General features: G+C 40.2%; 2 protein-coding genes across 2 annotated transcripts; one reads left to right on the forward strand and one right to left on the reverse strand.

The window, feature by feature from the left end:
* Positions 1-633: 633 nt before the first annotated feature.
* On the reverse strand, positions 634-10,060 carry LOC137193502 (multidrug and toxin extrusion protein 1-like). The gene is made up of 16 exons (XM_067604719.1): positions 9,869-10,060; positions 7,957-8,058; positions 7,725-7,793; positions 4,792-4,940; positions 4,652-4,694; positions 4,508-4,552; positions 4,320-4,417; positions 4,125-4,222; positions 3,719-3,900; positions 3,032-3,140; positions 2,403-2,478; positions 2,152-2,221; positions 1,939-2,071; positions 1,757-1,851; positions 992-1,055; positions 634-890 (listed from the first exon to the last, which is right to left on the reverse strand). The coding sequence occupies exons 1-16, from the start codon at positions 10,058-10,060 to the stop codon at positions 634-636; spliced, it is 1,782 nt and encodes a 593-aa protein (XP_067460820.1).
* Positions 10,061-15,108: 5,048 nt separating this feature from the next.
* On the forward strand, positions 15,109-23,682 carry map6d1 (MAP6 domain containing 1). The gene is made up of 3 exons (XM_067605691.1): positions 15,109-16,388; positions 17,558-17,885; positions 23,022-23,682. The coding sequence occupies exons 1-3, from the start codon at positions 15,838-15,840 to the stop codon at positions 23,097-23,099; spliced, it is 957 nt and encodes a 318-aa protein (XP_067461792.1). The 5' UTR covers positions 15,109-15,837; the 3' UTR covers positions 23,100-23,682.
* Positions 23,683-25,628: the final 1,946 nt, after the last annotated feature.

A 25,628-nucleotide genomic window follows, 5' to 3' on the forward strand; every position in this document is an offset into this window, starting at 1 on the left:
GCAAAGTCAAGCCTGATGTTGCCTTACACATAAAAGAACGATCCCAGTCTCTTCCACACAGTGAGGCATACAGCTTATTAATTAAACATTGGTATTGGATTGGTACTCGGTATCAGCCGATACCCAAAGCCCAGGTATCGTATCAGGACTGAAAAAGTCATATCGGTGCATTCCTAGAATTAATTAGTTGATTCACTGATTAAGGATTACGGACTGAATTTCTTTGGCCTTTGGACTGTTTGACATTTTACAGATTAAGTGAAAATGAGGAAAAAATAATCAGAAAAACAGTTGACAACGGAAATAGTCGTCCCATTATAGTTTATGATCCAAAATTGGAATAGATTTTTATATTAAGGATGGATTTAAGGGAAACAACATACAGTGAAATGTTATTGTAAACTTCAATCTACAAGAGCAGCTGTAGATCGAGATTTCAAGCAGATTTTTATTGTAGAAAGAAACAAAATATGACTTTCTAAATAGAAAAATCCAAAGTTAGACTTTAATACAGTCTATTTTCAGCACAGGCCTACTACTTTGTCTGCTATGTTGCCAAAATGATGTCGCACGTTATGTAACCAGACACTTGCAGATACACTGCAGCCAGGAGTCAGTAGTATATCATATATATTATATTGGTTTTTTCAGTAGTTTGATGAGCAGCTCGCTGGTGCAGATCCCACCAACAAGGATGAGAACCATGAACAGCAACGTCAGACCACGACGCAACACCAGCTGCCTGACCAACAGAGGCTGTGGTACTGGAGCACTGGCTGTCCCATCATGGCCTGGACCGAGCACCTGCAGGTTTGAGTTTCCCTCTTCAAAACTCAGATTAGATGAAATGATGTTTATTTGGGACTCTCTCCAAGCAGAAAGGGCATGTCCTGATCAGAGAGGGGAGAGACGGGTTAGGTGTCTAAACTGAGCACAGAGAAGTTCCTGGATGCAAAGAAAAGAAAAAAAAATGAAGGGAGAACTTATTTACCCATGTTTCTCATTTCTAAAACTTCTTTCTTTTCTGCAGCCTGGACTCCTGCTCTCACCAGCGCCTGTTAAATAATGACAGGTGCTTGTAATGCACATCAAACCAATTACATTCTGTTCAGCTAAAGGGACATGAACTAATATACTGAAATGAATGCACACATGATTGTGTCATTTCCCACTTGTGACTGTAGAGGGCAGAAAAGATCAGGAAGTTTGTGTACAAGGTTTCTCATACTGGTGGTTTTGCAAGTTTTAGCCTCATTAACTACAAATTGTGTTTATTTTATTGGCTGCAAACCATTTCCAAAGTATAAATTGTAGACATGCACCTTTGTCATTAAAACAAATACAAATGGACAATATGGGATTTTTTTTATCCTCTAGAAAACACAACATACATTCCTCACATTTTCTCACAGTTGGCATAGACTTTTAGTGTAGATTGTGGGTCAGTCTCCAAAAAACACTGGATCCTACTTTTACCGTAAGCAAGTTGTTGCCCAAATCTTTCAAACTCCATCACTGCAGTTTGTAACGCAGGCTTCATGTTAAGAAATTGGTGTCTCCAAACCCAAGCTGAGATAAACCTTATGACATCATGAGGGTTAGGAAGAATTGCACTTGGTACAAAATGTGATAGCACTCCTGTCAAATATGAGTCAACGCTAAGACAACGGTATAGTTTTTTTTTAATGCTTACCCTCTCTGTAAAATGGTAGCAAATTTTTCATTTTTCATGAAATTTCAATGCGTGCTCACTCACCTCTTCTGAGGCCTTTCTCCAATTTAGTTTACACAGGAAAATGATAAAGAATATGGATTGTAGAGTGACACAAATGAAAAGCCCCAACCACAGTCCTGCAACAGAGAAGAAAAATCTCTCAAACTTACTTCAAAAAAGACCTTAAAGTTATATGGCATTGTCACTAGCTTGTCTGTCCTCACCTACGATGCCCATTTTGCCAGCAAACATCAGGGACAGTCCAACAGGAAAGCCGATGCAGTAATATCCCAACACGTTACAGATGGCCCCAATTTTTGGTTTCCCTGCTCCTCGTACAATGCCCCCTGTGACACCCTGCACACAACAAATACAGCTATCAGTCTCTGTCTGCTGTACTTAGCTTCCACATAATAATAATTCTACAGATGACTTACCGCAATCGCTTCTGCGGGATTGAAGAACACATATATGATCATGACATCAGCAACCCGCTGAACAATTTCTCTAAAAGATGCAAACAAAGATTAACTTTTTTTGCCACAATACATTTTGAATTGTAGGACAGGATTATGAACTGTAAGTTTGATGTGCTGATTTCCTCCCAATTTGACTGGCCATTAAAACTGATTTGCGAGTTACATCAGAGACTTGGAAAAAGATTTTATGAATTCACAAATATACTCACTTTTCAGTTATAAAGATGTAACCAATCACATCCTTACATAATCCAAGAATAATTCCAACAAAGCACGAGACTGCAACTGGATCAAATGTTGGAAGAACACAGACAGCAGCTGTTAACAAATCTGAGCAAAATGTATTTTAAAAATACATCATTTACATGGATGATTTTAATCTGTTAAAGAGGACATAGAATCCTTTCCTGCAGTTTTATCTGCTCCTCTTTATGCATATTCAATTCACATTCTTTCTTTTTTTTGCAATGACAACAAAGTTTAATCTAATATCATCTATGTAATCTGAAGTGGTAGAGACAGATTTAAAGGTCAAAATCATAACAATAGATATTCAAAAACACTTGGTTCTACACTACCAATAATGTGTCTTTCATCAGACCCTCCCTCCACTCCTCCAGTTTGTAAAGCAGTGTTAAAAACAAATTGTACTACCCTGAAATTACCCTGATGACCTCATCTGGGTTATTTTTTCAGACATTGGAGCACTTCCTCCAGCACCACAGAAGATAATATACAAGCTGAGTGGTGCTTGTCATGACAAGTAAAATCATTAACTGTGCAATAAGTAGTTTTTCTGTGGGTGGAAGGTGGCCTGCATGGACGCATTTGTTCTTACATGCACAGATGATGGCGATCTTTCCAGACGCAACAGCCTGATCTACATTTCCAGCACCAAGAGCATTCCCAACGTGCACACTGGCAGCTACTGAAAATCCCATTGGGAACTGTGGATACAAAATATTGTGTGACATTTTAACAATTTCAAACCACAAATGTGGCAATGGTTCATGATTACATCTGCAACAAATAGTAAATTAATCAATCAACTGAAAAATAATCTGCAACTATTTTGATAATCGATTAATTGTTTCATTCATTTTTTAAGCAAAAATGTCAAACATTCCCCACAGTTCCAGCTAGTCATTGTGAGGATCTGCAGATTTTCTTAGTGATAGTAAATTGAGTATCTTTGGGTTTTGGACAGTTGGTCTAACAAACCAGGAAATTTGAAGACACCACCTTGGATTGTAGGAAACTGTGACAGACTTTTTTCTCTGTTTTCAGATGTTTTATATAAATAATCATTAGTTGCAGCGCAGTTCCTCAACACTTCACATTATAATATCTAGTTATCCATGTAGTAGAAGCACAAAACTTACAGTGCTGTATGACCACTACTCAAGATGTTCTACAGTTTAGAAATGAAAGAAAAAGTAGGAAATGTTTGAAAACATATGTAGCAATAAACACGTAACTACCAAAAAATGGAGCCTAAATTACATAAAAAATGTTGCATCATTACCGTAAATGTAACAGAGACTATCTGATAAACAACCGACTGAGCTCCCAGCTCAACCTCACTGATCACACCAGCCAGGAATCCTCCCATTTCAAACATCCACCACTCGAGACAGATCATAAGCATGCTGGGAATGGCCACCTGTGTGAACAGACCCCATTCCTGCAGACAGTCCAGCGACCAACCTAGTAGACAGAGTTAAACAAGCAAAGACTAAATTTAGTTTTCTAATTAACTCTGAACTCTACAGTCCAGAGCTATTTATGACTGTACTAGAAATACAGTAACTTAACATTTTCCAAAGATGCTGAAATGTTGTGGAAGGAGTGTTTTCAGTTCTGCTATCCCAGCACAGGATTAAAAGTTAATCATCCAAGCAGATGACATTTCTGAAAAAGTTAGAACTCACCATACCATGTCGCTTTGTGTAACCCCGTCCAGCGAATGTAAATGTACAGGATGACAGCCAGAGATGACTGTGAGATAGCATTCGCTGCTGCAGATCCACTGTGGGTCAATAGACAACAGAATAAAAAAAGACACAGGTGCACCTGACTGTTTCCATTTCTAAAATTTAGTCTCATATAGTGGTGGGTACACTTACACAACACCCAGATCCAGCGTGTGGAGGAGGATGTAGTTGATAATTACATTGAGAACATTCCCAATGACTCCAGTTATCACCTGAGGCCAGATAATACCCTGCCAGTTCAAGCACAACATGGACTCAGTGTTCAGCGTAATTGAACAATTCTTCAGCTATCATTGTGTTTCTGTAGATGTGCACTGTACCTGATTCTGTAGATACCTCCCCTGCAACTGATACATGAAGACAGCCTGCAGACAGGGAGGTGAATACGAGTAAAGCAAATTAAAAAATTAAAAAAATACAAATTATAGTTGTGTGTTAAAGTATGCAGAGCAGACTAAACTTACTGGCAGAGCAGGAATGAAGATCTTCACATACTGCTGCGAAACTCTGTGGACAGCAAACATGGAGTGCAGAAGTATGTGTTAGTACACTGTGTGTGTGTGTGGTAGCATGTGAAACTGCTGTCAGTGAAAAGGATGCTGACCGTGCGACATCTGGGCTTTGTTTGACAGCGAGTAGGATAGGCTCCGTGTTGATGAGGATTGCCCAGCAGGGAAAGCAGCCCAGGAGCAGAATCAAAACACCTCTTTGGAGAATGATTCCCACACGCTTGAGGTTTCCACTCCCATACGTCTACACAGTAGATAATTCAGATTTAGATAGATAGATAGATAGATAGATAGATAGATAGATAGATAGATAGATAGATAGATATTATTATTGATCATTGTCTCTCGTCTCAGACTGTCTGCCTCATATAGCGACTTGTTTTTTATTTTTTTAAAAATTGTTAATTTTAATATTTGTATGCAACATGTTGTCATAGGTGAAAAATAAACATCTATTTTGCTGTTGTTGTTTTTTTAATAGTTTTATTTGAAAATGTTGGAACATATTTTTAGATGTGTTATTCTGTGTTGTAACAGGTTCAATAAATTTCTCATTGAATGGATACCAAATGAATAATCAATTATATACAGTATAGATATACCATGTGACCCAACATTTTAAGTTCTAGGGCACAACTATGTCTTCATCCACTATTCTGTTCGGACACTCTAGAAAGTCGCAGGCACAGAATTCAGTGCATGGCAAGCCAGCTGCAAAAACAAGGACATTTCTTCTGTTGACTGCATTGTTTGTCCTTGCAGCAGAGATGTGTTAGATCTCGCACTCCTTGTGGTGCTGCTGCCTTTTCATACATCGTTGTTTCCATGACTCCTTCCGTAAACCTCCAGCCTTTCCCCACAGGACTCCAAAGCACTGTTTTTTTGTGATGACAGTGGCACCAAATGGCAGTTTGGTACATGGCTCTTAGTAGATGCTGCCTAAATGAATCTTCAGCTGGGGGCATATGAGAAGCAGGCAGGTCTGAGGTGGATGCCAGCACATATCTCATCTCATCTAGAGTGGTACACTGATCCCCTCTCTCTTTCTTCTTGTGGCCATACAAGATGAGTGCGTAACGTCTGGCTATAGGCAATGACTTCTCAAGATTTGTTGTCAAACCAAAGTGACTTAGGCCTTTCAGCTCATCCAAGTGCTTCTGAAGTTTTGTGAAAGCAGTTGTTTTTCCTATTTTGAAAAAACTGCTCGTCATATCACAGACCGTCAATGCATGGCAAACTGGAAGGTATTGGCACAAGGTTTTCCACAACTTTTTAAAAATTGTATTAATTGGCACAAACCTCTCTTTGCCTGTATGGGCTTTGTGCATTAGGACCAAAGCTGAGCCAAACATGCTGCAACTTGCATAATGCAAGAGCAACACAAGAACATCAGTGTCATCACACTTGATGATGACTCCTGTGTATATCTTGGCAAGGTGGATGGTATGTGGTGTCGGCCTCTTCTTGATGTGGATGGTATGTGGTGTCGGCCTCTTCTTGATGACTCATTAATCGACTAGGCTCTCCAGGCTGTCATGATCAAATATCAAATATCAAATGGTTTTGGTTTCTTCCACATCTTTAAAACTTCTGGCCAAGATGATCGTCTGTTCCTCAGTGAGTCTACATGGACCTGAGCTGGTTATGTAATTGCAAACAAAAGCAGAAAGCTAGCCTTGTTGTCACTGCTTGTCAAATACCTCCTGTAATTTCACGTGTTGGTCCTGCATCTCCAACTGCTCCAAGTTTTTGTTTGTCTTGTTGCTTGATGGAGTTTGAGTGGTCATATCAGTCAAAAACCATGGCAACACAATTGATTTTTTCCTCTTCCAATAGCAGTGAAAAGATTATTTTGAGAACGCGTTCCATAAGGTCATTGAAAGTTTGAAACCCCAATTCATTCACTCTGAAGTAATACCATGTCATCTATGATGTGTGCACATGGTCCTATTACATAAGGTGAGTGGTACCTTCTCATCCTGCCATCATCATAGAACAAAGCAGGTGGTAGAGCAACTAACTCATGAGACAACACGTTCTACATGGACACTGCTGGAAGTCTCTTGAAAAGAACATCTGATGCTGTCCAGACTTGTTTTGCAATACAGGTACTTTCTTCAAAGTGACTGAGCATTTTCTTTTCTCTGGTTTCTCTGGTGTTGAGCATCTTCAAAGAAACAGGACAAACATTTTGCCACCTTTTCAGAGGCAACTTAACCAGTGACAATGTTAACAAGCTCTTCAGGAACACTACAGGTGTATCCAGATCAAAGGGGTTTTGGTTTTCCTCCACAATTTCCATGGTCTTTTGTACGACTGTCTCATCCTGGCTGGTTCTGGAGGATCCATGCTCTTGGTGGGTTTGTGGGCCATGGACATTTTAGCCACAAAGCTCTTTCATGGCATCCACATATTCTGTTGTCATATGTCGTGTCATCAACCATATTGTGAGAGCCCCTTTCTTAAGCATGAGACCAACAATTCCATCTTCACTCTCACCCTCACGGTTGATCATTTGCTCCAGTGCCTGGTCAGTTGCCATGCAGTTAAAGCTCCGTTTGTCAGACCGCTGTGCAACAGAGATGAGGATAAAAGAAGGGCAATACGCTGGGGATGACCCCTCCACAGGAAAGCACTGACAGTTTTCTTAGTCTGACAAGTAGGCATATACTGTAGCCTATATATTTTTATGTTGACAGCACATTGTGTTATGTCATGTTGTGATTATTTTCTACTTAATATTGAAGTTTGCTGTGCACTGCACATAGAGCTGAATTAAATCTGAAAGAATTAAATCTTACATCTCTCATGTGTCCGGATGAGGAAAGGACAAGGCATGAACTTGACATCGCATCACTGAGAGTGAAAATATTGTGCTATCAGATGAGATGTGTGCACATGATCACTGTAATTAAATAGCTACCACACCTAGAGATCATGCACAAACACAATACAAAAGAATATTGTCTGCACAGAACAATAATAGATTGGACTTGGATTGAAAAATGAGCCCTGACCAAGATTGTACCTGAGATATGAGTGTATCACAGGCCGATGCCAATCCAGTGCCAACTGAAATACCAGTTACGTTAATAACCTGCATCCAAAAACAAAACACAAAGTCACTGTGATTCAAGCTGTAATAGATAGACAGATGAATTACAAAACACAGATAGGTGCATGAGTTCAGGGTTGAAGCAAAAAGTGACAGAAAAGGGCTAAAAAGTAGCTGCAACTCCTAACAGTTTGTGTCTTCTCACCGCTACTGCTAATGCCACGCCTGCAAGCTCAGTTTCCCCCAGATGACCACTGAACACTGTGCTGACAAAACCGATGAGAGAGATCATCAGCAGCGAAATGAACTGGAATACAAGAAAAAAAACTCTTCAACTTAATAAATGAGAATTAAATCACAGTGAAACTGAGTTTGTGTAGGTACACAAACATGTAGGGGAGATCGGGTATGGTTGTAACATGAGGAGAGTTGTAACGCCACCAATTCTACCAATTAGGGATAAGATAGGAGTCATATTATCATATCAGTGTTTACCTACTTCCCCCCCAATCCCACATGGTGGTTGTCAAAGCTGGAAACAGGTGCATGCAGATTTTATAGAGAAAAAAATGATTTTGAGGTAATAAAGTAAAAAAATTTTTGACCAAGACTATGTTTTGTTTAGTATTTATACTATTGCAGATAAAATCATATGTCTTATATCAGATTAAATTGCAGTTTCTCAGGCAAAATGTGCATCTTTCCCCTGCTAATTTCAAACCACTATGCTAACACAGCTAGCTAAACAATGGCTAGCTGGGGTGGGGTTGGGTTGTAACACATCCTTAAAAAGTGTTACAACCATCCCCAACAACTAAGAACACGTTCTTGATTTAAATCATTTTGGAAAAGAAAGACTGACAGGGGTGTGCCTGCCAATGTTTCAAAAAAGCATCTGATGGGGTCACAAAAAAGCGCAAGTAAGTCAGATCAGTTGTGAAGGCACATGGGATCTGCCATGTAACACCGAGCAGATACTGCAAGACACTGCAGAAGCTAAGAAACCGAGGGTCCGGAGTAGCAATGAGGTGCAGGAGGAAATGTTGGCTGACTATTTGACTTAAGCACCAGACCTATAGACCAGAGTAGAATTGAATATTAGTGTAGTTGCCAGACAAATTTAAAAACGTGTTGTGTCTATGCACTCAGGTTTCCACTTTCTTTAAGGTCAGAAAGTTTGCATATCAACTTGCAGTAATATATAACATCAAACACTCACAAACATGGGATGAGAAGCAGATGGCAGGGCCTTTATGAAGCAGAACCCCAGCCTGTCAATGAGCTAGTTTTAACCACTCAAATGTGGAACATTTCTTCAACAGCCTTGGAAAGGTCATTGACAGAAACAACTTCAGCGGGAGTGGAAACAGTGTAGTAGAGTGTTCATTAAGCATACATACTGTTAAGGAAGTTTAGTTTAGTAGTCAAACAGAAAGTGGATTTGTGTTATGGTCAGTCACAGAGAGAGAGAGACGTTGTTCTGGATTGTTCTGTTATTTCAATAAACTTCTTTTTGAAGCATATCATATGGTGTGGCCTCTGTTTTTTGCTTCTTTTGTCTAATTGTTCCAACTTACCCCAGCATGTGTTACAACATAACCTGGTAGTGGGGTAGGTTGTAACAAAGGAACACCATGTATTTGACATCAACTCACAAGGTCTGTGATATTCTTGCAGAGGTTTGAATTGATGTCATTTGTAGTAAACAGATGTCGGTACTTTGTATAAAAGTTTGAGACCTATAGCTCAAAAATTGGGTGCTGAAGCAAAAAGTGTTACAACCATACCCGGTCTCCTGTACATTTACATTTGCATACTTGAGAATGAACTGCCACAGCAAAACCTCACTAAACACTTCAAATCAGCTATTTCGTTTAGACAACTTCTCAAAAAGACAAAAAAAACTTTGTGTTGTCCCGATTTGGGACAACACAAAGTTCAAACATGCAATATCTCCTTTCCAGTAAATAGAGGCCGTAAAAGCTCATTAGAAACCAGTCGTAAGTTGCCAGTGTAAGTGGAAGATACACCATACCAACACAAAAAGGTGGAATAATAAGGACTAGGAAGAAATAAACCCTGCATTTTTCATGAGGTGTGTCTAAATATCTACTTACCACAGGTCCTGCTAGTTTGAAAAGTTGAATCATTTCATTCTTGTAATCCACTGGGAGCCAGTCCTTGATGCGCTTCAGACACTTTGCACCATAAGTATATAAAGTATCTTTGTAAATAACAGACACATGGTCTGCTTGACTCTGTCTGTTTATTCCATGTTGACGGACAAACTTTAGACCTAAATCCTCCATATCTAAAAAGGTTTTTACACAGGAGAGGTGAAATCCTTTTTTTTTGCACTTCAGATCTCCTCAGCTGAGTTCTCTAGTGACCTTTTGAATTGAACAGCCTTCTCACCTGGGACGGCCCAGCTGAGCTCTCCTCCCCCTCTTGCAGCCACACTAAAGTTTTACCGAAACCTATTTAGAATTCAGTTGATCCAATGAAAAACCTGAAGCCAAATTATTGTGCATGTAGTAGGCTACACTTATGAAATAACCTGTTCTTCCTCATGTTATATTTTAGTCCAACATCTCATCTAATTGTATTCTCTGACTGAGGTCCTACTTATGCTGATACTGCTGTGGTTTTGCTGAGCTTCGGTGAAGTTCTCAACTTGCCGTAGTGATGTATTGCTGTACTTCAGGGTGCAGTCAGTCAGTACAATCAACAGTGATCAGAGTACCAAAACTTTCAACTGGAAGTGATTGATAAAACAATGGGCCTCATGCAAGAACCGAAATGAACAAAAATAAATATATAACTAAAACAAACTTAATGCAAAAACAATATTCTGTTTACCATATTATCATCATCATGGCTGCCAATTTACTGAGAGGGTTTTCACACTTAGTACATGTTTAATATTGACAAAACTCATGTTGATGGGTTGATGAATGAGTTGTGAGTTGTATGAATGAGGTGTACTTTTTCTATACCTGTGCTGTTATATGACTCTCTTCAGTACTCTGCACAATTTAAGATAATGTACCTCAATGTATTTCAGCTCTACATGTTTGAAAAAGATGTCAGTTCCTATTCACCTACAGCAACATCTTTTACTTTATTGCAAATATACTGTTCCCATCATGCTGGCTAATCACACTGCAAAACTAAAAAGACTTGTCCAGCTTGTAAGGCAACTCTTTGGTCAGAAAGGACCATGTCAATCAGGTATTGTGACAGCTGCACTTTCACAGAAATTCCATCCCCCCACTTTTTCCTGAGGTGGTCATTGATGAAATGAAACGAGCTCCCCATACACGAAAACCCGTTAGTCAAATTAGATTGATTTAACAGCCATCCAGCCAATTACAGCCATTTGACCAACCCGCCAGGCCAGGGAAAAGTTGTTGTTTTTTTATATAAAACTTTATTCAACAAAAAAAGTACATATTATATCAGGCACAAACAAATAAACAACACAAAATTTTGAAATGAGCCTCTCTGACTTTGTTAGGAATACAAAATTTATTAGGTTAAAGCAATGTTTCTTCCAGTTTATTTCTACCAAAAGTGAGTTCCAATCAAATTTTCTTCTTGGAGTGATTTTGTTTTCACTTTGAGAATTTGATAAAAATGTTTATTATTACATTTCCTGTCATATATGTTGATACCATTCAAAAGCAATGTAGATGGAGCATCTGGGATGCTCCCTCCTCCGAAACATAAGTGACTCTTAATAACATGGATTAATCGAGAAGGAATGACTTTGATTACTGAGTTGTATTCTTTAATAGGAATTGGAAAGTTGTGTTTAATTGTAGGGCAGTATAAGGCCATGTTAATCAAAAATAGACAAAATGTTGATAATATTTCTTTGGAACCACGTGGGATAAAAAAGAGATTTATTCCTAATAGTTATATTATCATTGTTCCATGAGAAAGTTTTATGAGGAGAAAAACGGTGGATGAAGCATAACTTCCAGGCAAGAGGTGATTGCTGATGAAACTTAGATAAAGAAACAGGGAGTTTGTTAGGTGAGTAATTACATGTTAAAACAAAATTTTATCAAAAATATGGCTGGGGATGAAGAAACAAAAAGAATTTGGCTTTGCCAGGCAACTCTTTAGCCATTTAATTTCAAAAGTGCTTACAGTATCGATGAAATGAACAAGACAATCAAGACCTCTCTCCATCCTACTGTTAGAAAGTACTGCCAGTTGGTGAGTTTTATTTTTCCAAATGAAGTCAAAGAATAAATTGTTCATTTCATTAGCCGTGGGGTCATTAACAAAAAGAGAAAAGGAAGGATAAACGAAGGGAGAGAGGCCCTCAGCCTTAGATAAAAGAACCCTGCCGTATATTAAGTCTCTTTGAAGCCAGATGTTAAAGACATTTAGCAACAAAGTTCAGTTGCTGTCTGACTACAAGGTTTTTAGTTATATAAATGCCCAAACACTTAACAGCGTTCTTTACAGGAACATTTTCCAATAATGTATCTTCACAATCATATATGGGCAATAACTCACATTTAGATACACTGAGCTTCAAACCTGAAGATAGTGAAAACTGTACAACTAGATCAATATCTTTCAGCAAATGATCTGTATCTTTTAAGAAAAGAGTTGTGTCATCAGCTAGTTGTGAAATTCTTATTTCCTTTTTAATATAGAAATGACATGACTTAAGACATTCTATAAGAAACTTATGTTCAATGGTATCGAAGGCTTTGTAAAAATCTAAAATAAGAAGCTTTTGAATGTACTGAGTCTGCATAGTCCAACAAATCTTAGATAAATCTGATATTATTGCTAATATGCCAGCCTTTAATAAAACCTGACTGTGTTTCAGCAACAATATGATTAAGTCCTGTCTTTAGTCTGTTCACATAAGTCATGGCCAAAATTTTATAATCAATAGTTAGAGGAGTAATAGGCCACCAATTATTTATTAATTAAGTATCTTTATCCAGTTTTGGGATAAGGGAAATAATACCTTGTTTCATAGTTGTGATCATCTCTCTCCGACCGATACATTCTCTGTACATACAAAATACAGGGTTCTGAATAAGGACCCAAAAATTAATATAAAATTCATCTGAAAGACCATCAATACCTGGCAATTTTCCCCTTTTCATTGAGAAAAGAGCTGTTTTAAATTAATTAATTGTCAGATCAGAATCACAAAGTATTTTAGGGTAGCAGAATAGCAGAGATATGTTTCTTTACCTTACTGATAAAAATTTCACAGGAACAGTAATTGAATTCAGACGTATACAAATTATCATAAAAGGAAAAGACAAAGTTGGATATTAGCTTTGGGTCTGTTCACTGGAACGAGGGCCAAAGGCGGGGGGTAGCAGTGCTCATGTCCCACCCCTAGAGCCCCAATACTTTTAAAATTGCTGCTCCATCCTTGATGTCAACACACAATTCTCAGCAACTGTACTTTGGTTATTTCCTGTATTGCTCTTCCATTTGATCTGGGATGAAATGTAGCAGTTATCTGTTGGGGTTTTAAAGGGTATAGGAAGAGAAAGTGTTGGTCTTAGTTGTTGTACAAATGAAATCACACTGCAAAATCATAAACATTTCTGTTTTTTGGGAGATAATGCATAATGCAAAAGAAATAAACACAACCACAGTTTATTTACATTAAAATATACACTCCACTGTGCAGGAGAGTAGTGTCATGTCTCTCCAGCAGATGGTAGTGTCACATTATTATTTTCAAAGGTTTTCACTTCCTGGCAAATGCTCATAACCTGCTACCACAAATTCACTGATAACCTAACCACGGTTATCCTATTTCGTTTTCTGTTGTTGAAAAGTCAACTGCAGCTCGCCGTTTGGCTCACACTACAAAGCCTTCACTATCTATCACTGGAAGTACAGTGATGAAGTAACTTCTGGTGTGAACAACAGCAGAGAGAACCTGAACTTTTGGTTAAAAGGATTTTCAGGCAGCAGGCCCTCGTTCATCTTTATCAACAAGAGTTGCTTTTTCTGTCAAACCCTCCTAAGTGGTGTTGCAGCTTCCCTGTGAGAGGCTAAGCTTGCCTCCTTCTCTGAGAACGTCTCACAGAGGAGAGTTCTTATGCCTTCAGTGCATCAAATGCCACTACGTCAACTTAATGTACAATATATCCCTTCATTTCACACTCACTGAACTGTAATCAACCATAATTCTCTGTAATTTTGCCACCAAGAGCTTTTCTCCATTGCAGTCTTTGTAAGGCTTTTATTGACAAACAAGCAGTTATCTTAGAAGGACCGGAGCACTTCTGAGTCTCTTTATCCACTTCTAATTCCACTTGAAAGACAGACACCACTATGATGTTGAGGATCACTTGGTGGCTCAGTGATACAATATGCTTATAGGAGTCTAATATTCATATTCTACTTTTCTGTCAGGTTGCTGTTGACCAGGCACAGAGTGGGCTGAGACACGGGGGGGCCAGAAAGGTTAACTGGGGTAAGCCAAGTGTTGGCTACCAACAGAGACTGTGCCTGGAGCCAGAAGTGAAAATCAAAAGTCCTTATATCTTGATGGCAAAATAGGTTGGAGCACTACTGCCAGTGCGTTCTAAAACAATCCTTAAGATTTATGTTGTGCCACCTTGATCGTCTTGAACGGTATGGCCTAATTGTTAATTTTATGCAACTAAAACTTGGTTAAGTTTGAGATTGCTGTCATGGTTTGATGAAACCAATTTTGACTGCCATAAGTCACTGAACGCAAACCTCAGTCACAAAGACTTGACTATTTGTCAAAGCCAAACACTTTGTACCCCTCTCCACAGGGCAAATTAGCACGCAATCCTGCCTGGAAAACATATTGGAGGCCCTAACGAGGAATGTCATGGAGGGTCTTATATGAGCACACAGATCAAACAGAACAGGCACACGTGGGATTACTGTGAGTTTGTCCCTGCACACATCATCTGCAATACACCGAGAGGAAGGCCTAAGGGCAGCTTGTTCGGCACTTGTTTCGACGTTGCTTTTCTTGAAAGTAACATGTGTTAAGATATTTGTTCCCACCAATAGGCCTTTTCCACAACAGACATTTTGACTTGTCACAGTAGGAAAAGCACATGATCTGTCTGTTCTGTTCAAGTGTCCCAGTAAACCATCACAGTGTGACAATGATGCACAATACAAGGACACTAAAACTGAAGCAGCTAAATGGAATTCAGCCATCATTCATTTAGTTATTTACTCGTCTTTCATTATTTCTCTCTGGTGACATTTATTCATTTTATAGAAATAACTTACTAGAAATTCTGCAGCAGACCGTAATATAGAAATCTGTTGTGCCGTTTGATTTACAGTAAAAAGTAACCAATGAGTCTAATTTTGAGTGTTAGTAGTTATATAGGTTTCCTTTGAACTTCATGACCATGAAAATGGTTGATGCAACACACAGCAAACCTTGAGACATCTCTTAGCCATTTGAAAAAATATTCTGCACACATTCTCCAGCTGGTCTCAGCTAATTAGTGTGTTTATGTTGTATAATCTGTACCAACCTGTACTGTATGTTGTACGTGTTGACGCTGCATCATAATTATGTAACCTCAGCATACAAGCAACAATTAAGGTGCGTTCATTTCAGTGATGGCAAGTGGAGTAGCCATTACACATCTCTGGCTTTAGATTTTTAATTGTACAAGTGGATGCGTGTGTTGAAGGGGAGAGAGAGAAAAAAAAAATGAGGCTGCTTCAGTTTTGAATCCGATGAGACCGATGCGGACTCTCGGGATCCGGCTGGAGATGCGGAGAATAATTTGCCACAGATTCCTCTGCATAGTGGAGGCACTATCACAGACCACGTGAGAAGAATATTCAATGACGGTCCCCGACAGACCGGTTCATCTCTGCTGGTGCTCCTCTGCTGCTGACATGGACTCTTGGACTCTGCACATTCTCAGCTTCCCACAAACGGACGCGGATGGAGGGCGACACTCCGTCTGAATGTAACCTTTGATCTTTTTTTCTCTTCTTTTTGTTTGATTGTTTCTTTTTTCTTTTCTTTCTTTCTTCTCATCCTCTTCCTCCACAAGTCAAACAGTGAGGGGGGGTTATGGCTTGGCCGTGCATCAGCAGAGTGTGCTGCCTGGCTCGGTTCTGGAACCAGTTCGACAAATCGGACCTCTCCGTCCCGCTGACCATCCAGAACTACTCGGACATCGCCGAGCATGAGGTGCGATCTGTCACCAAGCAGGTCTCAGCCTCGGAGCGCGCACCCGGGAATAACTACTCAACCCCAGACTCGCGCGCTGCCGGCTCCCCTCAGGCGTCCGCAGATGGCCCGGGGACCCGAGGATCTTTCAGGGCACGGAAGGAGCCCAGTTACAAGCCCCGGGAGGACTACCACCCGCCCGGCGTGCCTTTCCCCAGCGTCACTCAGTACAAGCAGGATTTCAAACCCTGGCCCATTCCCAGGAAGGATAATTTCCCTTGGATTAGTAACGGGGGGAGCAGGGCGGACAGTGTGTCGGACAGCCCCGGGAACAGTTACCACCACAGCCAGGCTCAGCCGGGGGAGGGCCGGGGGGAGAGAGAGGAGCGGGGCAGGGGGCAGAGGTGGGGGGAGCAGCAGGTGATGGAGGAGAGCAAAACCAGCTCCTACAGGTAAGACACGTCATATATAGTCTTTCACCTGTTTCAGCACCTGTCGCTGTCCACTCCATCTGAGTACTGGACCAGTCAGGAAAACTGGGAAAGGGCTTTGATGCTTAATTGGATGCGTTTTTATTAATAGTTCATTGACTTCCAGGGTCGACCCAGCAAGCCTGGAAATACAGGTCATCAATAATTCTCTTACATATTTCACATTCATACATGGGAGAGCTCATGTATGAATATTTGTTTTTTTTGCATTTTATTATGACTCAGAACGATGGTTCTCAACCTTCTGTGGACCTTTAAAGAGAAGCAATGTTTATTTACAATGCCCTCTCATAGGTTTATGTGAGTTATAAGCAGATTCAAATTAATCTCTTGTGACATTGTTTCATTTGAATCTGGGCCTGAGGAAGTAAAACTGTCCAGTGTATCCCAGTAAAAAAGCAACAAAAAAAACAAAGAAAAAAATTAAATATATGTGCAATATGTTCACATTCAGATTTCTTTCTTGTCTTGTTTATCATCTTGTGACCCCTCAGATTTTTCTAATGACCCTATGGATGGTCAGGCCCGCCAGTTGAGTTATATAATATCTGGTGATTTAGTGTTGTACTTTCATAAAGTTACAAAAGAGCAGCAGGTGAGATATCTGGACTTGTAGTCACTAGGTCAAGCTGTAAAAAACTGGATCCTACACTTCAAATAATGCAACTCAAGAGCATCTTTTATTAGATCCTCTTGGCCTGGTAAATGCCCTCGTCTTTCAAACCCTACATCCCTAGTTTAACACAGGCTGTTTGTAAAATCTGTAAAATGTCTGACAACCAATCCAAGACAACCGTGATGACATCATCACAGGTATCTTATCAGACTTCAGGAAACTCCCTCCAGAGCCACAGAAGACATTATACAACTGTTTTCACAGGATGAGTAGTACTTCCCATGACAAGTAAGCTGATCTCCATGTGTAAAATTGGTGGAGTGCCCCTTTATGTTAGTCTTTGGTAATACAGCACACTATATAGAAGTACTCAATGACAAGTCAAGATCATCATTAGCACTAGGTTTCCATCCACATCACTTGAAAACCAAGCCTGGTAAAAACATTTTCCTGTACTGACTGTTATCCACTCTCCTCCCCTCATCTGCCTACTGATGCATCTCTCTTCCTCCAGGCAAGAGTACAGGCCCTGGACGGGGGTAAGACCAGCCAAAAGTGCGAGAAAAAATCCTCCGGCTCAATATTCCAGCCCTGGGACAGAGGCTACCCATGCCCACCCTGAGACCAGCTACCAAGCTGCCTACAGTGGGGAGGTCCACAGGTCCATAGGGCTGCATCAGGGAGAGAATGTGATCCCCTCTGCTAGCACCAACATACAGCTTGCCTCTGTCCCCCAGCCCATCCCCACTGTCCTGCAAGCCGGCCCTGCACACAGCCCCTCCAGCCTCCAGCAGAGCGTCCTGCCTGAGAGGACCGAGCTCAGTGGAACAAGCAAGGGAGATGTGAGTACAGAGAGTACCCTAACTGTAACTGCAAGGCTAAAAAGCTCTTATCTTAAAATAATCTTGTTTTCAAGTGATACACAGCTTCAAAGAGTTCAGTGAAAGAGCCACAGGTCTGAATTGCAGCAAGCTCCTCCTGAAAAGTCATCTTCTCTCATCTCCCAGGCGGCCTGTTGCTGTTGGGGCGCCTCAGAAAAGTGATACAGCATTCTGTCCCAAAACAGCTCAAAGTGACCCAGCTGTTTTAAACAGGCCACATACTGTGTTAGGTAACACTCTGCTGGTGCTACACTCATTAGTTTGACCTGAATAGAGCAGGCTTGATGAGCCAAAAAAAAGTGAACGGATAATTTTTCAACTGTGGTACATTTTGGTCAGAAAATTAAACAAACCTGTGGACAAATGTCTGTTGTAAAACAGTCTAATCATGGCTGCATTGAAATACTTTGGAAAATTATTTCCATCACCACAAAATAGTACTTGTTTAGACATACCTTGCACTCCAAAAATTAAATCCTATATATATCGATTTCTCCAAAAATTTTCATTGATTTAAGGAAATTGATTACAGCATCGGTTCTGGGGTTAGCATTAAATGTGCTCCTCTGTCACATGATCATTTCAGTGGAAAAAGCATACAAACCTGAAAACAAAACTTCAATGCAAGGTCAAATTGTTTTGGTCTGGTCTAGAGATCAAACTCAGCTAAAATGGTCATTTATCACTTGATTAAAAACATGTGACTGAGCTATTATTTTTAAAATACATGTTAATTTTATTGTCAAGTGAGTTTTCCCAAAATAGAAAATTAATTAATTAATAAAAATATGTCCTTGATATTGTCCAGGGGCAAAACAACAGTTGAAACTCACCAAAATAGTCGTGCTATTGTACATTTTGTCCCAGATTCATGCTTCTGGACATATGGGACATAAAGACAAGCACACAAAGAGACAGATGTACACTCAGATTGACATTTGAAAACAAAACTAACTGCAACAAGGCGAGGGGATTTGCTCTCATCAGTTCAGTCAGGTTGTTCCAGATTATCATAGGATAAACTGGGTGAGGGGACATTTTTAACCTTTCCTCTCTCCCCTCTATGGGTGCTGTGACTCGAGTCAGCTGTTGCATGACAGTTAGTGAAGCAGTTTTTGGGAATCTCCAGAGGTTTAGTGGCATCCCTTTTCCCCCGCCCCCACACCACTCTGTGCCATCTGCCAGTGGAAAGCTGGGGCTGCTCTGGCTGGACCAGGTCAGGCTAGTTTGTCTGTATGTGCACTGTGTAGCAACATAAAGTTACATACGGAAAGGTTGGTAGATGTGAAAACCTGTGTTTGCCATCTCTTCTTCAACTTTAGCCTGTTAAAGATCCCCTCAGGACACATATTAAGACATATAAAAAATACTCTGCTTGGAAAAATAATGTGTGTCTGATATGGTTTTTCCACAAAAATTTTTTTTTTTTAAATTAACACTTTAAAATCCTTAAAATTGCATCTACTCCTTCTCCCTCAAAATGCCAGAATCTATAAATATGAAAAATTTCGCCCTTCAGCTGATGAATGTAGGATTTTAAAGTAACGGTTTCAGGAAAAGGAAATGAATGCATCAATAAAAGACGATCATCTGATTATTTGCATAATTCTCTCAATAATGACTGCTCTATTAAGCTGTGATGTCCCTCAGTGTGCTGTGTGATGGTGATGGAGGTCGAAATGAGAGATGTCAATGGCAGGACACAGACTCTATTAATATCACTGGCCCAGTTGGAGTGAGACTTCACAGCACATTAAGAAAGGATGTGCTGCTGGCAGTATGTTACACTGTGGGACTGTGTTCACTATTATACGCACGTACAGAATCACATGCACACACATACATTACATGTTCATTGTGCAGTTTTGTCAGTCGTACCACAATCCGCCAGTGCGACACAAACCGGCCTGGCAGCAAATCAAGTTGATCTTAGATAATCCACCCCCCACCCCGGTCACTGGCGGCCCACTCACTGCCAACTCACTATTGACTCACCAGCCCCCCTGCTGAGGTGTCTGACCAAGCATTACACATCCCACTCCAGTATGCATTACACTGGGTCATAGCACTTTGCTGGTATTTGTCTGTGAGGGCATTCTCAGTTTTCGTTGCCATTCTGCAAAACTGTGTTACCACCAGCAGACAAAACTTCCTCCTTCCTTTAGCATGGAGCAAAAGAGCCGAATCAAAAAGACAGACTGTATCTAATCATTAAAAGATTTAATGGTTACGTCCCAAATAAGCGGCTGAAATCAAAATCAATCTGCTCTTGATGATATAAGAGTCGGGCAGCCATGAAAACCTCATTATTGCTCAGATCAATTTGTCAAATTGTGTGCTCCCCCACCTATGACAGAGAAAATCCATCTTGACAGATAAAAGCCGTCTCTAATTTTATGACATGCAGCAGACAATTGTCTGATTAGAACATGCTGATGCTTTTTTGCGATGAGAGAGAGAGAGAGCGCCGTGTTTTCTTGAACTCATCGAACCCCTTGTTTAAAAACATCCCAGCGAGAGGTAGTAGTCAGCTGTCAGATGAGAGAATGAAACCCCTGTTAAACCTGAAGCCCGGCCACTCTGGCTTAAATGATTGAAGCAAACGGCAGCTCTGAACTCTCAGCAGAGCCTGGCGACCGGCCGCAACACAAGGCAGACAGATTTTCGAGGACGGCCTGTATAATCCGCAGTGTGTGTCAGGGATGAGCAAGACAAAAACCGTTGAATGGGGAGCGCATTTAGCATGCAGAGTGGAAACCTCAGCAGGAGACTCTTGTTATGACAAATTCTTGGTTGTTTCATAGTCAGCTTAGAGGTTTGAGACTGTACTCTTGGATAGCCATGCTTAACGTCTGACTATGTGTGAAAGTGCTCTGTTTTCCTACAGCAGATGCACAGTGGAGGAATAGAAATGCTGCTCACAAAGGCTTCTAACTGCATAAAAAAAAGGTTTAGACAGCCTGCAGGGACCATGCATCCTAAAAATTTACTTTCCTGTTGCCTTCTTTTTCACACTTCTCTTTCTCTCTCTAGTCACCTCCTAGATTCCTTCATCTATTATTTTGCTTTCTCCCCTTTCCTTCCCCCTTCCATCTACATCCCCCAGGCTTTCTCCCTGTTCCTTTCACTTGGACCTCTTCCCTTTTCCCACGCTGCCCGGGACTACAGAGGAGTGTCCTGTGCCAAATTGGCAGGGCTCTGGCAGGGAGAAGAGGATTGTGTTAAGAGCAAGGGGGAAAGGCCTAAGAAGGGTTTGGGTAAAGAGAAAGAAAGGGAGTGAGACGAGGACAGAGAGGAATGAGATACAGCGTGTGATAGACAATGTAGGTGATGGAGAATGGGAGAGGGAGAGAGGTGGAGGAGGGGGGTTGGAGCACATCATCTGATGGATTATCTGTTAAAGTGCGATGTTGCACAGGGTTGCAGTCTTCTTTGGCACCAATCTAATTTAGGAGAGAGGCAGACCTGGCTGCTGCACAGAACAGAAAAGACGGAGTTTGTGTGTGTGTGGGAGGGGGGAGGGGGGAGGTGAATACACTCATACACTTGCGCACACACCAATCTGACTTGCTGAACAACATGTACAGCCTTCCTCGCCTCCCACAGCGCTGTATAGTCACATTCAAAGCACTGCTGGGACAGCAAGCTCACAACCTCCAAAGACTTGTGCTCCTCTGATTGTTTGTTAAAAGCTCCCTCACTCCACTGCTATGCAAGGAAACTGAAATAGCCTGGACCAATTTTAATGACACATTAGTCATTCCATAAAAACTGTTAAGTTTGGGTCCCCGACATTTAAAGGGAAAAACAAGGCAGTATAAAACTGTCAATGCTGTTTTCAATGGCTGAAGGCACTAATTCAAGTGTACTTATTAACATGAAGTAGAATAAAATTAAATTATAAAATTACGATTTTTATATTTTTACTTGTTTTATGTTAAACTATAGTCATTTTCTCATGTCTGTTCTGACCATTTCTCATATTCATGTGAGGTAACACTCAATAAATCTTGGAGCTTTTTGTTTTTAGGAGCATAAATGCTTCGCTATTAATGGGTAATGTGTTAATCAATTTTTTAAAAAAAACATGTTTTGGTTAAAATAGCATGATTTATGTGTGGCTCTAAGTTTCATGTTGCTCCCCATCACACCAAAATACTGTACTGTTCCTGACATCACTAAGTTGAAATGACATAATTTAAGAGTTTGAAGAAGAATTCAAACATATCAATAACATATCCACCCTGTCATTCAAAACACATGGGGAAAACAAATTTCTAATGAAACTTTCAAAATTTATTCGTATAAAACCTATTTTTTTCATTTGGCTGCATACTAAGTGTGCTGTTAACTTTGAGCACAGAGAGAATTTCGGCCATATTACTTTGAAGTTTTCCACCCCGTCACAAAGCTTGCAAAATATGTTTTATTGCAGGTCTGACGTATGCATGCTATGATATACAAAATACTGTATTCGGATTCAGCTCCACCCTGACTATATAGTTCCATATTTGTCACATATTATATGAAACAAATACGTTGAGATTGCATCACCTACCAGTGCAATAATCCATAGTAATCCACTGTGTTTCTCTTTCAAGCTACAACTAAACAAATTCATAAACAGATTAAATAAGTTTGTGTTGTGGGACACATTGATGTAACTGCATTTTTGCTGATTGAAAAGAGGGCAAAAAGAGGTCTTAAGATGTTCAGACCGAATATCACCCAGTTTTCAACTAGAATTCTATGTTGAAATCCCAGTTGGTGCTCACTGGGACTAGTATTCAGGCGACTTCTCAGGGTTACGGGCCATTTATTCGGCACAGCCCAGATACAATCTGGTCAAGGTTTGAGAAGAGCTACTATCAGCAGAACAGAGCAGCCCTAAGCAGGAAACTGCACTACAGTCTGGCTGTTAGCACTCTGACAGCAGGCTTGATGCTTTTTGACGGCACAGCCCAACCAGTCTCCTCTCATTTCATGGGTTTCCAGTGTGAGCACCACAGCTGCTGCCCTCTCTGGTTTCATCTCTCTGATCACCTTAAAAGCTCGTCTTATACCCATCACTCTGTCTCTTTCTCTCTCTTGTCTCAGGAACATCTGGTTAGGACCAAGCTCCCTCCAAACCCTTCTGCTGTCTTTCAAAGTGGATCGAGGGTCTTCAACATCTGACAGCTGTGCAGATCACCACCAACCGTTCCACATTGGCCGGTTCAGTTGAAAGGAATCAACAGGGGAATGTTTTCAGTCCATTCCACAACACCAGAATCTATGCAAGGGAATGTATTGTTGTGAAGCCTGCGGAGCTGCAGCGTCAGTATCCCAAGTGGAAGTATCCCAGTGAACAGAAGTCACATAGAGAAGCTCCCCCTTTTACACCCTCCCCGTTGCTATGGAAATGAATATGCATGTAAAAAAAATAGTTTTAAAGCAAGCTTGTTTTGTTTTTGCGGTTATAGACACACAAGAAACTGGCTGCTGTGTGTGTTCGTGTGTGTGTGAGTCATTTTATTGTTCATAATGTTGAGCCTGCTCCAAGAAGTGTGTATGCTTAGAGTAATTTGTTGCCCCTTTGGTGTTGCTAGAAATCTGCTTGACTTTTATCAATCAAAAAAGCAAAATAAGTTATTTATTTCTGCAGTATTGGATTAGTTCTGGAAAGTGTTGTTCAGTCTATTATTTTGTAAATCTATTGTTCAAGAAGAAGAGAAAATATATCATGTAAGTGAAATGACAATAAAAGAATATATAGGTTTTTAGCGCTTTTTCTCAGATGTCTCTCAGCCCTTTTTCAGAACTGTTCTGGATGTTATTCTACATTTACAGGATTGTATGATTAGACCGCTGATTGCAATTAACTGAAAATATTCATTGCAAAAGTACGCATTTAAAAATCTCTTAAGTGTCATACTTTTAAAAAAAAATTAGTTTGACTTAAAACCAGCTGCTTGACACGTGTAATTAAGGTCATAACAGGAAATTGATGTTCTCTTTTATAGTCAGTGCTCAATGGATCAGTACACTCAAATGATGAAAAACAACCATAAATGGTAATTACAGCACTGAAAAGACTAATTTAAATGAGATTATAATCCACAACCATGCTAGCAGCTCTGTGAAACTTTAAAGGACCAGTGTGTAGGAATGAGTGGCATCTAGCGGTGAGGTTGCAGATTGTAGCCAACTGAATATGCCTCCCCTCTCCCTCCTCTTGCAAGCATGTAGGAGAACCTACGGTGGCTGCGAAACTCGTGAAAAACGCAGAGGGCCCTCTCTAGAGCGAGTGTTTGGTTTGTCCATTCTGGGCCACTGTAGAAAGATGGTGTCACAACCTGGTGAGCTCCGTGGAAGAGGACCCACTCCCTATGTAGATTTAAGGGCTTATTCAAGGTAACGAAAACAATTCTTATATAAAACATACGTACGAATATTATATTCCATTTTTGCTAAGTCCATTCCGCTAAATGCCACTAAATTCTACACACTGGACCTTTAAGCTAAACGCTAATGTCAGCATGCTAACATGCTCACAATGACAATCCAAAAATGCTCATGTTTAGCAAGTTTGTCCACCATGTTCACTAATTTGTTAGCACAATAACATCCATTAATTACCAATAAACACAAAGTACAGCTGAAGCTGATGGAAATGTCATTAGTCTTGCAGGCATTTAGTCAGAAAAATATTTCCGCATCTAGCGGAACAGACTTGGCAGAAATTCATTCATATTCATAGGTATGTTTTAATTAGTGTATAATCACCTGAAAATAAGAATTGTTGTGTTTTCGTCACCTTAAAGTGAGCCCTTTATCTTTACATAGGGAGCGGGTCCCCTTCCACAGAGCCCATGTTTCTACAGTAGCCCAGAACAGACAAACCAAACACTGGCTCTAGAGAGGGGCTTTTGCGTTTTTTGCGGCCACTGTAGGTTCTCCTAAATGCTTGAAAGGGGAGGGTGGGGGGATATTCAATTGGTTGCAATCTGCAACCTCCCTGCTACATGCCACTAAATCTTACACATTGGTCCTTTAATACATTTCATCCTGAGGGGAACATAACTATCTGTACTGTATTTAATGCCAATCCATCCAATATTAATAGTACTATAATACTAATAATATTTCACTAAAAACTAAAAATGCCAAACTCATGGTGGCACTAGAGGAAAAGTTTGAGGACTGCTAAAGTCAGTAGTAGTTCATCCATGAATATTTGTACAAATTTTCATGGTAATGCATCCAATAATTACTGAGATAATTTATTCACAATCAACGCAGCAGACTGACCGGAGACATAGCCATCATTAGAGCCATGTCACTAGCATCGTTAAAAATTCAGAAGCAACATATTTTTCCAGAAACGTTGTTGCCATTACTCTAGTTAATACACAGGCCGCCCTATCAACAGTTTTCATAGGGATCATTCTATTACAAACTGGCCGAGTAAAATTAAAACTATACCTGCATAGGCAGGTACCACTAGGGTAAAGTGAAAAAATACAATATTTTTTTTGGAATTGGCCAATCTTACCGTTTTACCCTTAATGTGTATGCATCACCATCCCTGGTTGGTCGAGAGATTCTCAGTGTCCACAATTGCTCCTAATTGTGTTTCAAAAAACAAACCAATCATATTCAACATGAGTGTATTTGTGCGATAAACTGACAACAGCTGAGAAAGGGACAGCTTGCTACTTCAAC

The sequence above is a fragment of the Thunnus thynnus genome, chromosome 12 (genome assembly GCF_963924715.1).
Source record: "Thunnus thynnus chromosome 12, fThuThy2.1, whole genome shotgun sequence".
NCBI classification, from domain to species: domain Eukaryota; kingdom Metazoa; phylum Chordata; class Actinopteri; order Scombriformes; family Scombridae; genus Thunnus; species Thunnus thynnus.

Bases quoted from the DNA above. Each gene is read 5' to 3' on its own strand.
- LOC137193502 (XM_067604719.1), bottom strand. From the start codon at position 10,060: ATGGAGGATTTAGGTCTAAAGTTTGTCCGTCAACATGGAATAAACAGA. The intron at 4,553-4,651 runs GTAAGTTTAGTC...CCCTGTCTGCAG, and splicing joins TCTTCATTCCTGCTCTGCCA to GCTGTCTTCATGTATCAGTT. The intron at 2,222-2,402 runs GTGAGTATATTT...TGCATCTTTTAG, and splicing joins TACATCTTTATAACTGAAAA to AGAAATTGTTCAGCGGGTTG.
- map6d1 (XM_067605691.1), top strand. From the start codon at position 15,838: ATGGCTTGGCCGTGCATCAGCAGAGTGTGCTGCCTGGCTCGGTTCTGG. The intron at 16,389-17,557 runs GTAAGACACGTC...CTCTTCCTCCAG, and splicing joins AGCAAAACCAGCTCCTACAG to GCAAGAGTACAGGCCCTGGA. The intron at 17,886-23,021 runs GTGAGTACAGAG...CTCTTGTCTCAG, and splicing joins GTGGAACAAGCAAGGGAGAT to GAACATCTGGTTAGGACCAA.